Source organism: Dermatophagoides farinae, chromosome 5 (genome assembly GCF_024713945.1).
Source record: "Dermatophagoides farinae isolate YC_2012a chromosome 5, ASM2471394v1, whole genome shotgun sequence".
Classification (NCBI taxonomy): domain Eukaryota; kingdom Metazoa; phylum Arthropoda; class Arachnida; order Sarcoptiformes; family Pyroglyphidae; genus Dermatophagoides; species Dermatophagoides farinae.
In genome coordinates, this window is record NC_134681.1 from 1059971 (window position 1) to 1075744 (window position 15774).

A 15774-nucleotide genomic window follows, 5' to 3' on the forward strand; every position below is an offset into this window, starting at 1 on the left:
AAATTCATCATCATCACCATCATCACATTACCCTGAATCGATCGTGTTGATCGGGTTATCTTCCTGTAGCGAGATATTTTTCTTTGCTGAATAAGGCTAAAAAAAACAATAAAGTCAAGACAATAATCTTAATGGTGTGAAATTTGAATCCATTATCAGTATGAAGAAAAATGAGGTAGTCAACAACAAACAAAAAGCCAGCCACTAGTTCATAGTGTGAGTGGTCAGGTAATGCAGGAAATTTTAAATTTTTACCATGAATTTCGGTTCATTTCATTTTGAAATTGACAATTGAATTTTTTTTTTCATCTCTACAAACTTTTAGATATATTCATTATATATGAGAAATTAAACCAAACACACAACGATATATAATTGACGTATACGTGAATGGAAATGTAAAATGACAAATTGGTTTGTCATGTCAACCATTATAATGATGATGATGATGATGAAGATGATTACGCAAAATAAAAAAAACCAAATAAATCAAATGACAAAAAACGGATAAAGTAAATGAATGAGTGAAAAAAAATCAAATCAAGAATATGAATAAAGAATAAAATAAACAAAAAATTCAAACACACACACACTGGAAATTTTCAAATTTTTTTTTTCAGTTTTCATCGCCGTCGTCGTCGTCGTCGTCGCAGTTTTTCACATTTTTAAATGTACTCATAGTGAAAGAAAGAACAAAAAAATTTCCATCATCTTGTCGAACAGAAAACTTTCATTTTCTTTCTCACCACACATTAGCTTTTCTTTTGTTTTTGTTGTTGTTGTTCATTGGTTCAATTTATTTGTTGAATATTACATAAATAATATAAAGCTGGGTTGAATGTAACGAATAATTCATGTTTATCATGATGAATGGCATGAGAAAACAGCGAGAAATAAAAGTTCCTTTAGTTCCTAAAACTTTTTTTTTTTTTTTTGCTTTCTAAAACCAGCTAACCCTTTTTTTTCCTATTCCGATTGAATAAATGTGTCATAATTTGTATTTTTTTTTTTGGTTTTGAATTTTTCTCTCGTTCACTTTTTTTTTACACTAGCGTTACTCAATATGTGTGTATGTGTGTTTATTATAAGCTCAATTTGCTGATTTTTTTTTCTCAATTCATATTTTTTGCTTACTAATTAAAAATTATTATCATCATTATTAACAAGAACTCTATTTATAAAATAATAAAATTCAATGAATCATCATCATGTAGACAGAATTAAAAATCCGGAATTTATTATTTATAACAATGAAATTACAGGCAAAGCAAATATTTCATCATCATCATCATTAATCGAATCAATTATAACAATCGTGTTTCTTACGTGATCATTGTGTTAAAAAAAACGTAGCGTTTTCATTTTAAAAATTCATTTTTTTTCAAAAATCGAGAGCAAAAAAACCTCTGACATTTGCTTCATTTATTTGATTTGCTTTTTTTTCGTTACATCAACAGTAGCTGTGTGTGTGTGTGTGTGTGTGTGTGTATCAAACAACAATCAACTCATTGTTGTTGTTGTTGTTGTTTGATATGTGTTATTATTATAATAACCGAATGTAGAGGAGAAAAAAAAAGTTTGAAAATGACAAGAAAAGTGAAAAAAGCAAAAGCAAAAAAAAAATTGTTGACATTTATTTCATGCACGCACATTTACAAAATACAAACAAACAAAAAAAATGACATCAACAACAACCAAAATTCGTTAAAATAGTCATGGCTTATACATCACTAACATTATTATTGTTTTGATTTCGTGAAAAAAATGGATGAATGAATGAATGAATGAAATATCCATGTTTTGAATTTTTCGAAAATTTAAAATTCAAAAAAACAAATTTCTTTGCCACCATAAATTGCTATATCATCATGGGAGAAATAAATATGAAAAACAAAACAAAAAATCATCAAAACAAAACAAAACAAAACAAGCTGTCGACTTTGAAGTTTTTTTTTCTTTCTAGTCCGGATATATATGATGAATATATTATTAATAATATCAGAAGGTAGAAGATTCATAGAATTCAAATGGAACGAAATAAAGAAAAGAATTAAATTCCTGTTTTGGTTATGGAAGAGAAATAAAGAAAAAAAAAACGAATCCTTTCGTTCAATTCTTTAGTTTGTGAGTGAATGAATAATTTTGAATTCAAAAAAAAAATCATCATATAGTGACGGAAAAAAAATTGAAATTGGAAAATTCAAAAAAAAAAACGAAACAAAACAAAACAAAACAAACAATTCATTTTAAAATTATTTCCTTCCTCATTTTGAATTCTAAAGAATCAAGAATCATACATATGGGAAATCGGTTAATATTCTATCCAATCAATCCTTTGCATTCATCATCATATTCCACTTTTACAATAGGAAAAAAAATGAAAAATTCTGTTCATTAAAAGTAGAAAATAAAAATAATAATCAAGAAATAATCCACGATATATAGATATATTCTGGTAATTAGTTGAATCTCATGAGATACTTATTCTTGAGTATATTTTTTTCATCATTTCTCTCTCTCTCTCTATTTTTCAAGTTTTATTCTCTATATCATCGTTATTATTATTATTATTGGTCACACTTAAGATAATTGAATGTCATTGAATGCATTCTTTCACAGTGGTAAGATTCCATAATAATTTCGATATATTCCATAATACAGAATGAACAACGAGAAAACAATATCATATTCTTATCATGTGATGAGTGAATAGAGAATACACTTGAATAAATATATAAAAGCAAAGAAAAAAAAAACAATAATGAAATATGAAAATAAAAATGAACATTTTCATCATCATCATCATCTCATTGTCGTCATCATCATCATTTTTGTTTATTATTTACGGTGAAAAGTTAGTAGCATGAAAAAGTGAAATAGAAAATGTCACAGAATATACATTTTAAAAGCGATGTGATCATGTAATTTGAATGAAATATATATATGTGAGTGAGTGTTTGATTGCAAAACAAACGATGATGATGATGATGATGATGAATCATGATGATGGTTGGTCTGTTTGTTTGCATGCTTGCATTATGATTATTCCGAATAAGTTTTTTGTTTCTGTTACTGGTCACTATTGTCACATTACCAAGAAAAAAAAACTCGACCGTAAATTCCGGAAGTTTTTTTTTCATTCTTTCTTCTTTTTTTTTGAATATTTTCATTTGAAAATTCTGTTGTCAAAAATACATTCGTTCTTATCATCATCGTTATTCTTTTTCTTGATTTGAAATCATAAAAACAAAACATACTCATCAATCGATGTGTGATGAAAAATTCTCATTGACAAGAAGGAGAGCAAAAAAAAGTTAACAAGTTTTTGTTTCGGTCTGTTTGTTTGTTTGTTAGGTTTGAATTTAGTTTTTCATTTTTTTCTTTCATTTGTTTGTCCAAAAAATCAAGTTTTTTTTTAGTTGACTTTGTTTATTCAAATCATTATGATCATGATGATGATGATGATGGTAATCATCAACGTTCATTCAATTTTTGTTGTTTGTTTGTTTATCAAAATCTCACCATTTTTTTTTGACAGTCAAATTAAGATGGATGAAAAATTTTCGAATGAATTTTTTTCCTCTTTTTCCTTCAATTGTCTTTGTTTACATTATCATCATCATCATCATCATCATCAAAAATCATTGGAAACGAATGTCAATAAAAAATAAAACTGATGAGAGGAGATTAGAAAAAAAAGAAACCTGTTGCCACTGTTTATTTGATCGATCAATGTTGAAATATTTAGCAAGAGGCTTGGAAGTATAAGATTCAATAGTTAGCAGTTGATGAATATTTTTTTTTGAATACTGGTTAACAAACTCATATTATACAATATTTACACTGTTGTACTAATTAAACATACTCAACAGTTTATTCAACAATCATCGTTATTTCTTTTAACAATTGATGTTGAAATAAATATTGAAATCACAAAAACATCATAACAAAACGACGGCCATCACTTGCTCATGTCGTGATGAAAAATTCTGCCAAAACATATTGACATTGATGAATCCTTTACCATTACAGATCGTCTTTTTCATGAAAATTCGAACTTCCTTTTTCTTCATATCTCTTGTTCTTTGCACAAACTAAATAACTTTTGTTTCGATTTTCTGTTAGTTTGTTTGTTCGGTTTGAATTCACAACTGTTTTTCAAATTTTTTTGCCTTCGATTTGTTTGTCCAAAATCACCATCAAACCGTTTTGATCACATGCCAAAATTTTCAGATGATATTTTCCATTGACGAAGATTCAAATCCGCTAACATTATGATGATGATGATGAAAATTCCATGATTTTCGTATGTATCGTCACCAAAATCTTAAATCAACGTCTGCAAAGACATACTCTGAAATGCTCTTTTTCTCTTGATTCCAGTTTACCATCCAATCTACGAAATGCTAAGCATCCATTCCACGTTTTTTTGACAGACTTCCTGTAGATTTGCTTGAGCTTTCGCTATGGAATGAAACAATCTTTCCATCTGAATGACATTCTCACAGCCGGATAAACGATAAGAATTTCCTCATCGACTGCTTGAACAACGAATCACTTCAACTAATCGAATCTTTTGTGCTTCCAAAGCACTCTGCTTTCCAACGTTAACATGATCACCATCATAGATGAAAAATTTGTATCGAAAAATACAAATGTTGACATCTCTTGCGTGGATGGACCCATAATGTTGAAAATTTAGCAAAAAGTAAAGATTCTGTTGCAGTTGATGAATATGTGTTTTAATCATAATAAATAACTGGTTAAGAAACTCATGTATATACACTGTTTATTTGATCGATCAATCAATCAATCAATCAATCAACCTATCAAACAAACAATCGATCAATTTTATCGATTAACCCCTTTGTACAAGGCATCTTGCCATTATAAAACATTGATAAAATTGAATGTAAATTTTTTTTTCTTTAAATTGATGAAATAATGAGAGAAAAAACCGGAAAGCAGTTAGTGAAAAGAAAAACTAGATCAAACTTATCGACAACAACACTTGTTGATATTTAAACAAACAAAAAAAAAAAAAAAAAAAAAGATTTGCATCGACATTCATATGATGTACGCATGTTTCCACACATTTTTTTTTATATATACACATGTGGCATCAATCATCATCATCATTTATATTGTATTATCTTCATTGCCCATCATTATTATCAAGATCAAAATCAGAATCAATCAATTTATATATTTCTTCATTCTGTTCTTTCGATATAGTTAATGTTTTGCACTTAAAAAAAAATGAGAAAAAATTTCAAAAAAAAAATCATCACCATATGAAATGAACAACAACAACAACACATGTCACATGACATACACACATGTGTGTGCATGTGTGTGTTTGTTTGACAAATTTAAAAAGAGGCTCCTTTTTCCTTAACATTGAATGAAATGATTTTAAAGTGAAGTAAATCTTAAGCTGATGACAGATTCCATAATTCACAATGATGACGATGATGCTGATAAGTCAGCGAATATCCGTTGTTGTTGTTGTTGTTATTATTATTATTATTCAACAACCAAACGGATTTGTATGGATTTCTTATTCTGTGTTTTATTTATTGTTACATGTGGTTTATGTTTTTTTTTCTTTTACTTTAAATGTCAGTTTTTTTTTGGTTCTACCCACATAATATTTTTTTTTTATATTTGAAATTTGAATTTTGTTGTTGTTGTTGTTGTTGTTGTTGTTGCAATAGAAATTGAAAGGAGGCTCTCCAAATGAAAACAACAACAACAACAACGACAAAATTCACACATTTTACAAGAGGCCTCCTGATTTAGATTATTCTTTCCATTTCAACTGCTACTATTTTGTTTCTGGCCTGAAAAAAAAAATTTACAAAAAAACAAAGATTTATTCATAATGATAATTTCTGATTTCACATTGAATTTGTGGAACAAAACAAAACATTCAAGCCAGATATAGTCAAAAAAAAAAAAAAAAAAAAAAATTTTCTTCTGTCGAATGGCGAAAAAAATAAAATAAAAAAAAAATCTACACACAAATACAAAAAGCTTAATATGGTTTGGCAATCTAGATTTCTATTTTGGTAATTTTTTTTTCCTTCAAACACACGTGGTATGGTTGAATGAATTTTCAACGACAACAACATCAGTTTAAAAAAAACGATTGGCTTTTCATATCATCATATGAAAATGCAAACATCACTGTTTGCATTTTGATTGCTGGTTGTTGTTGTTGTTGTTGTTGTTGTCATCGTTCTCGTGTTGATGGTCATCAGACAATAATTTTTGTTTTCTTCTCAATCTCAAACATTTTTCTTTCCACATAACTTTCAACTTATAGTAAAAAAATGTGGAACCATTATAATAAGATCAGGATTACAAATTGGCTTAATCTAATTTGATTCGATTCGATTCGATCTGATCCGATTCAATTGAATTGAAAATGTTTTCAAACAAACAAATCTCTATGCCATTTTCTCAATGAAAACAACAACAACGACAGCAGCAGCAATAATCGAATAATGTGTGATATGAATGTGCTAAATTGACCATTTTATTTATTGAAAGACACACACACAAACGAAAGAGAAATAAAAACAGAAAAATTCCAGGAATTAGAATAACAGTAGTAAACATTCTATAAATGGAATTTTGTCCTTGTTCAAGAGAGAAAAAAAATTAGCCAAAGAAAAAAAAATGTCATTCATTGTTGTTGTTTTGAATCATTATTTGATGATTCTTTATAACAATAACAAGAATCATAGCTTGTAACAAGAATAATGCTGAAAACTTGTATACGTGGTCAAATGAATGGAATATAAAATAAAATAAAACTTTGAAAACTTTTTGTTAAGAATAATTCCATCAAAAGAAAGATTAGAATCTATTTTTAGTCATTTTTTTTTTTTGTTCAAATGAATGCAAAATTTTGATTGTCAGTATGTATGCAAATGAAGCGGAGGCAAAAAAAAAGAAAAACGGAAAAACGGAAAAAACTACTGCTGTTGATGTATGAATTTTTTCAACAACAAAAAAAAGTCAAGTAAGACACGTGCATCCCACTGCAGAAGCACCAGCACCAGCACCATTAACAACAACAACAAAGTCAGAAATTGTTGAAAACAAAATGCAACAAATTGAACAACAAGCATGTCTCATTGATTGAATGAATTTCAAAAACAAAAACAAAAAGGACAACCATTATCGAGTGGGTGTATTTATATACTTGACAATTATAATAAAAACTTTTAGAATTATAAAACAAGAACAACAAAAACAACAATATTTACCATTGTTGTCAAGTTTATAATAATTGTGTGTTGTATAATCAACAACAACAACAACAACAACAATTTCGAGTGTTGGAAGGAAGAAACTTTTTCTATTTGTTTCGGTGTGTGTGTGTGTGTGTGTTCAATTCGATCAATCAACACTGAAATGAAATTTGTGACATGTGACATTTCAATCATAAACGAAAAGAAAACGGTGACACTTGATTTGATTAATCTAAATTGATCAATCATAACTAAACAAAAAACAAAAAAAAAATGCTATGCACACGTGCAATATCGCGTATGTGTGATAAAAATAGAATGGATCAAAAATGAAAAAAAATTGCCACAACTCATCAATGATGCCAAAAAAAAAAAAAAAAACAAAACAAAAAAAAATGAACTTACCAGCATCTATGAGTCGATCAATATGTAAAAAAGTACCGGGAAATGCTGCTAAACGTTGACGATCTTTAAGCAATTGTTGTAGATATTCGGCCAATGAATGGACGGTTTGATTATCATTATTATTATGATTATTGCTATGATTATTATGATTCAATAATGATGATGATGATGATGATGAAGATGATAATCTATTTTGGCCATTAAAATGTTGATTATTATTATTATTATTATGACCATAATTGGATGAGGATGATGAACTTTGTTGTGACATACAACTTGTAGCTGGACTATTTGGAATTTGATTACCATTTGACATTGGATTATGACAATCATCTGATTGATGATGTTGTTGTTGTTGTTGTTGTTGCTGTTGTGATTGTTGTAATTGTGGTTGCTGTTGCTGTTGCTGTTGATGATGATTATGATCATCATTTTTGTCATTTAAACCGATCATACCATCAATATTATTATTATTATTATCATTATCATTGGCCAATTGTAATGGCGATGATGATGATGATTCAACAATTGTAGCTTCGCCATACATTATTGCCATCGTGGTTGTTGTTGTTGTTGCTGCTGCTGCTGCTGTTGTTATTGTTGTTGTTGATGATGATGAGGATGATGATTCAGTGGTCATCATCGATGATGATGATGTATGATTAAAATCATCATTTCTATTATTGGTCATATTTTCATCCAAATTGATATGGCCACTACCATTGCATAATGCTGTCGTTGATGATGATGATTCAATCATCATATCAAATATTTGTTTAGTTGCATTTTTTACCGGCATATGATGATTATTATTTATATTGGATTCATCTATTTATTGAATAAAATTGACCATCATCATCATTATTATATTAATGTTATAATTATAATTATTGTTCTGACCATTGTTATTATTATTATTATTATTATTAATGGCACACGTCGACATTGATGCTTGTTGTTTGTTGTTGTTGATAATGATGTTGATGAACAGAGTGTATGAGATTCGTTGTTTATTGTTTATTTAACGTTTGTTATGAACAGCTTATCGATGAATTTTTCATAATCTAAATTTCAATCATCAACAAAAATGATAATAATAGAAAAAAAAACTGAAAATTAGAAAAAAAAACATATTAAAAGGTTAAATCATTTTGAATACTAATTAACACCCAATGCGCTCATGAATAAATAACGATCCAGAATCGTAGATCAAATTGGTTATAATGAAAAAATTCAACATACAAACACACACACACACACATATGGGCAAACAGCAGGAAAAACTTTTACTTTTACTTTTACTTTTAGTTTGTTTTTTTTTATTCAAAGGTTCACATCAATATTGATTGAATTATTGATTTTTTTCTTCTCTTTCTCTCTCTCTCTCTTTGAGTTTTTTTTCAGAGATTTAGTAGTAGTAAAAAAAAAAAAAAAACAGCACACGCAAAAATTCAACACTAATTTATACTGGTTTTTTTTTTGACATCACTAAGAAGAAAATCAAACATTGAATTTGTTCACAATTCTTTTTTACAATGAACAAAGAAAAAAAAAGACGATCAAGAAAAAAAAATTCTATAGAATGGCACAAACACCGCTGACAATATTTAGTACGAAAAAAAAAATAGTGAAATCTATTGATTTAATCTTAATAATAAATAATTCTCATCCATACACACACACACATGCAGAGACAGAGAGAGAGACACTATCCTGTCCTGTTGATTCGATTGGCTATGGTGTGAAGATGTTGGTTGCCGATGGTTGATGACGTTGGCGTCAAGGACATTGATATTCAATTTTTTTTTTTTGAAAAGGAAAATAATTTTTTTTTGTACTTTCCTTTTTAATAAACAAAACAAAACAAAACAAAAAAATGAAAATGAAAATGAAAATGAAATGAAAATAGCAAAAATAATAATGATGATGAACAACGTATACGTGTTTACTTGTGTTTGTGAGTGTATGTCCAACATAAGTTTTAGTCGTATTGTAACTTCATGAAGAAAAGATATCTATGACACACACACACACACACACACACATACACGTTATATGTTTATTATGGAATGAAATGACGATGGATTTAAAAAAAAAGAGAATTCAAATCAATTTGAATGTTTTGATGTGTGTCTGTAAATTATGTGACGTTTCAACACTAATGATGATAAATCTTTCTGTGACATTAACGAAATATAAAAAATAAAATTTGTAAAAAAAAAAAATGTTGAAACAAACAAAACAAAACACGAATGGAATGAATGAATGAATGAAATTCCAATGACCATATTACAACAACAACAACAACAACAGAAAAAAAATTCATTGATCATAATCATAAATATATTGAAATGCTATGGATAATGTTGAATGAAAAGAAAAAAAAATAAATTGTAAAAAAAACCGATAAATAAAATGTATTGATCATTATCAGAAGCAATATAACAGCAACAGAAACCGCACACACACATACACACACACGATACAAATATCAGGCAATCATATCATTAAAAAAAATTGATCGATTGATCGATTCATCATTCAAATATATATGAAAAAAAAACATGACAAGAGAAAAAAAAATCCGTATGGAAACTATTTAAATTCAATGTGTAATGTGACAATGATGATGATGATGATGATATGACTTTGAGATGTTTTGTCTATCATGATTATCATCATGATGATGATGATGATGATGGTAGCAGCAATAATAATAAAATCAAACCCTATCGAATGAAAAATGGGCTGAATCATAATTCAGCAAAGCGCATCGCACACACACACACACGGACACAAACACAGACAAAATAATTCAAGATAACTGAATTTATATCAACAGATAATACTGGATGGATAAATGATGAGTGGAAAAAACACAATTTTTTCCCATTTTGATGATGATATGATTTCAATGATAAACAGAAATTTTTTTTTTTTTTTTTTGACAAGCAATAACGACAGACAAAAAGAATCTGGTTCTAACCAACCATTAAAAAAAACGAACCGATCAAAACTCGATTATTATGGTGAAATCCATTCAAAATGAATGGATTTCTATGGCTAAAATATATTCTTTTTTAGTTTTGTATATATAAATTTTTTTTTTGATTGATTGATCGATTATAGATATTGGTAAGCTATTCAATAGCCAGGATTCGTTTTAGTTGTGCAAATGCTTAGCAGATTTGTTGTTGCTGTTGTTTACTCGTTCTATATATCGTACGAAGATAAAGATCGAAAATAGTAAATGATGAACAAAATATTCGGATTATGTGTGTGTGTGTGTGTGTGTGTGTGGGTGGTCGGCCGATTACTATATTTGTCGATATTGACAATTTTTTCCAATAATGATGATGATTGACATCATAATATACAAAAATGAATTGAATGATGAATAGTTGACTAATAGCTGACTAACTGATGTATTCCATTGTGGAATTTCATTTCAATTTTTTGTCTTTTTTTTTGATTTTTTGCTATATTTACAATTCATATGCATGCAAACAAACAAAAAGAAATTTCCATTGCATCACACAATATATGGGTAAAATGTTGTCGAATTTCAATAATTTTCAATTTATCGATTTTCACTTCTTCTAACTGTTCACCACAGACAATTTGAGGATGGGCTCATCATTATTATCATAATCATAAGGATTTTGGTTGTTGCCAACAAGTGATTTTAGGTGTGTGTGTGTGTGTGTGTGTGTTTCAAAAAACATGTGTGAAACGTGAATAAATCAAAAAAAAAATTTTTTTTCTAAATCAAGAAAACAAAAATTTGCTTAAATTGAAAACAAATTATTAATGAAAATCGACATGTGTGTGTGTGTGTGTGTGTATGGATGACATGCATAAAATATTTATATATGTATTGCCGATATAAAACACAAAACTTTTTTTTCTGTTTTGTTTTTTCATTATTATTTGTAGGTAGAATCATCAATGTTGTTGCTGTTTAATGAATGTGGCAAAGATATTGATGATGATGATGATGATGATGGTTATACATTTCAACCACATATATATACAATAACACCTTCGCTAAGTAGTAATGATAATGTGTAGGTGTCTATCGTTAATATTGGTGACAATTTTTTTTTTCTCACTCATTATAATAGTTATAAAAATAACAAACTACTTGAACTTTCATTGACATCATTAATATCAACACTAATGTGTGCATATAGTCGATTTCCGTTTTATGGAAAATAAAAATGACGACTACCAAACACACAAATGAATATTTGATATTGAATGAAAGAATCCAAATTTTATTTTGTTTTTTTTTTCTTTCACTTTTTTTTCTCTTATATTTCACGACTTCAGAATTGATATGATATATATATTAATAATAATAATGCTGATAATATGAAATAAAATGAAATCATCATCATATCGTTCATATATTGAATGAATGGGGAAAAAAAATCGAGAATGTAATAAGAACATTCATTCGCACACACACACACAGAGAACACACTAAAGAATAAAAAAAAAGGAAGACAGAACCTAGAAAAAAAACTATGTATCCATTTTGTACAAATAAAAAAAAAGGAACAACCAGCAGCATACATCCCATAACCGTAGTTCCGATCATTGATGATGATGATGATGATGGAATGAAATCATTCGCATTCAACGATACATACACATACATGAAAAGATTGTAAAAAAGAACGAAAAAAAAAGAAATTTCTGAATCAAAATGGCCGGTCATTTAATATATTGAAAATTCAATTTCCGCCACAAGATAAAAAAAAATATATTCCGCCATTTATTTGTTACTTTCACATATTGACCATATATTAATATACAAGGTGATGATCAAACATCACACCATCAATGAACAAGTAGATTGAAAAATTGTTATTCTTCAAAATACTGGAAAACACTAAAAGCATAAAAATGAAATTTTTTTTTTCTCTTCATCAGAAAAAGAATAAAATGAAATGAAATTGATTCAATGATAAAGTTTCGGTGCAAATCTTATCTATTAGTTATGAACATTGGATACAAAGTTTCGGTGCAAATCTTATCTATTAGTTATGAACATTGGATACAGAAACTATAACAACAAATGAAATAAAAAAAATTCCAAATCAGAATCATGTTCAAAATGATCGTTTGTTTTTTGTTTTTTTTTTGGTGAAAAAAAAATTGAAAAAAAACGAATTTTTTTTTTTTGGTGAAAAAAAAATTGAAAAAAAACGCAAATTAAATTACACACAAGTTTCAATTATTAGATTCAGTTTATTATTACAATCACATTCGACACACATAGTGATGAAAGTGAAAGTGAAAGGTATTGAAAATTGGAAATAGACAACAACAACAGCAACAACAACAACAACAAAAAACATTCAACACATTCATTCCAATAAACACATGTGCAATGCTATATTTGATGATTCCATTCCATTCATTTTAATTTTCTTTCCACAATGAGGGACTTTATCATTTTCTCTTTCTCTCTCTCTCTCTTGTTCTCTCTATTCGATGATCAGATTTTGAAACCAACAGAATATATTTATTAATAAAGTGAAACGTAAAAAAAATGAACAAAAGTGTGACATTTTTTTTCTCTTTCTCTCGTCAGCAACAAAAAAAAAAAATAAAATAAAAACACACACACACACACACAGAACTTCCCTGTGGTGAAATGATATAAAAGTCTATGGGTTTAGTGTGTGTGTGTGTGCGTGTTATATAAGTATTGGAAATTCTGGTTTTTTTCTTTCTTTCTTTCTTTTTTTCTATCAAACACTCGTATACCATCAATATGTTTTTTCATTTCTCTTTTTCATATCCAAATTCTAATCGCAATGAAAATTGGTGATAGTAATGAAGATGATGATATAATGATAATGCAATCGACCATAAGGTTAAAAGAATCGAAAAAAAAAGAAAAAAAAATTTAATTAATTAAATCATCATCATCGAAAACTGGAAAATTAATGGATTTTTTTCTATATATGAAAACGAAAAGAAAAGGGAAAAAAATTTTCATTTTCAAAGCTCATTGTATTCATTCAATGATAATATTGATGATGATGATGATGATGACGATGATGATGAAACAACAAAATTGATTTTTCCTTTTTGCCAGAAAAGAAAAAGAAAAAGAAAATTTAGAAAACAAAAAAAAAATTCTATAAGTATTCATCGATGCGCAAACAATCCGAATGAATTTTTTCAGATTTTCTGTTCTGTTTTTTATTCGTGAAAAAAAAACGAAAATCAAAAATTATCATATTTGATTATCGTGTTGTTACACACACACACACCAAACACACCAAACACATTAAAAAGCATCACATCAGTTTATATTTATGATGATTTCATATGAATTTCATCATTGTTTCGGGATGTTTGTTTTCATTTTCTCTCTCTCTCACCCTCTCATAAATTATTCAAATTTAAATTTAATAGAATCTACAACATCATCATGAATGAATTTAATTCAATTCGAAAATTTTTTTTGTTTGTTTGTTTGTTGTTGTCTACAGAAAAGATTTTGCTATTTAGACGTGTTCATTTGTTCTTTTTTTTTTCTCTGTTCACTCGCGTTGTTGTGTTGGAATGATGATGATGATGATTCAATTTTTAATTTTTGAAAAATCGAGACAATCAAAATGGAAACCAAAAAAAAAAAAGAAAAAAAGAATATTCTCATTTGATATAAATCGGAAAAAATGTGATTGCTGAAATAATGTCGTTCGCTCGGTCTCGTATTTTTGTTTCACTTTCCAGAATATAAAATGAATAATGTAACAATTTTTTTTCTCTCGCCATGATAAAACCAACGACCAAATCAACGGGGGGAAAAAAAATGATCAAACGAATAATGATGATGATGATGATGATGTTGTGTATGAATGTATAGACATTTCATTTCCATTTCACTATGATGTTGATAATAATGGAATGGAATGATGAAATCATCGTTTTCATATACAAATAATAATAATAATCATAATAATAGATATATAATGTACAACCATGTATACAGTAATAACGATAATTTTTTTTTTTTCGTCGTCGTCGTTGTTGTTGTTGTTCGGGTTTATTCCTTCGGGTATTACCAACACAATCGGTAGTTGTTTGTTGGTTGGTTGCTTTTTTTCCGCTCGCTCTCTCTCTCTTTCTCGCTTTTTAAGTCATCTTAATTTCTGTTTATTCAATACATAGAATATCATCATCACCATTTAATTCGGTAAAGAAGATGAAAAAAAAAAATAAATAACTAGTAAATTCTCATAGAATCATCAAACTGTTTTTTTTTTTTTTGGTAAAGAATAAAAAATTTATTATTGAATTCATTTTTCACTTCATTGCAAATGAATTCTTATTCTTACATTACTGTGTGTATGTATGTATGTGTGTGTGTTTGCGTGCATGTTGATGGGTGTGCCATATTGATCGTTTCTAATTAAAGTAATTGGATTCTTAGAAAAAAAAACACACATACACACTCACACACACACCTACATTCACCCACAATGACACCAATCATTTAATTCATTATGGTATATGCCAAACATATATCACACACACACACATATAAAGACACAATATAAATAAACGACAACGATGTATGTATATATTGAATTGAATAACCACTACTATACAGATATAATATATATGTATTGATCAAAGAAATATGAATTATTCTTGGGATGGACGAAAGTAAAAAAAAAAAAAATACCAACCAAATTAATGTTAATGTCCAATGATGATAAACGAATTATCAATCGAGGATAAAATAAAATAATTGTTATTGTGAATCTAGTGGAATAATCATTTCCGAGATGAGAAAAATGAGGAAAACTAAATTTGATTGTAATGGCCATTGATGTCCATTTGAATGAACAATTGAACAAAAAAAAAACAGAAAGAACGGTAGAATAGAATTTATTTATTTATTTTTTATTTGTACATGAAGAAAAATAATGATTTGGCAATGAAAACCACACACACACACACACGATGAAAAAAGCAAAGCCAAACCGAAATACGATCGTAGACGAAAAAAAAAGTTAAAGTGAAAATTCTAATTCAGATGAGTAGAGAAAAATTAGTGAAGCATAAAAATAAGCAAGAA

General features: G+C 27.9%; 1 protein-coding gene across 10 annotated transcripts in view; it reads right to left on the reverse strand.

The window, feature by feature from the left end:
* The window catches only part of LOC124494023 (uncharacterized), a 42280-nt gene that overhangs the window by 14140 nt on the left and 12366 nt on the right, over positions 1 to 15774 (reverse strand). For 5 of the 10 annotated variants that reach the window (XR_012832246.1, XM_075731319.1, XM_075731317.1 and 2 more), the window contains exons 2-3: positions 8568 to 8731; positions 7668 to 8495 (exon numbers count right to left, since the gene is read on the reverse strand). Coding sequence is in view for 9 of the 10 variants with exons in the window: in XM_075731319.1 (XP_075587434.1) it covers positions 7668 to 8495; positions 8568 to 8613 (874 nt within the window). In the remaining variant the exon portion in view is untranslated. Of the gene's footprint in view, positions 1 to 7667; positions 8496 to 8567; positions 8777 to 8957; positions 9979 to 15774 lie in introns of those variants that run through there. The other 5 variants (XM_075731320.1, XM_075731315.1, XM_075731316.1 and 2 more) reach the window with 4 other exon arrangements.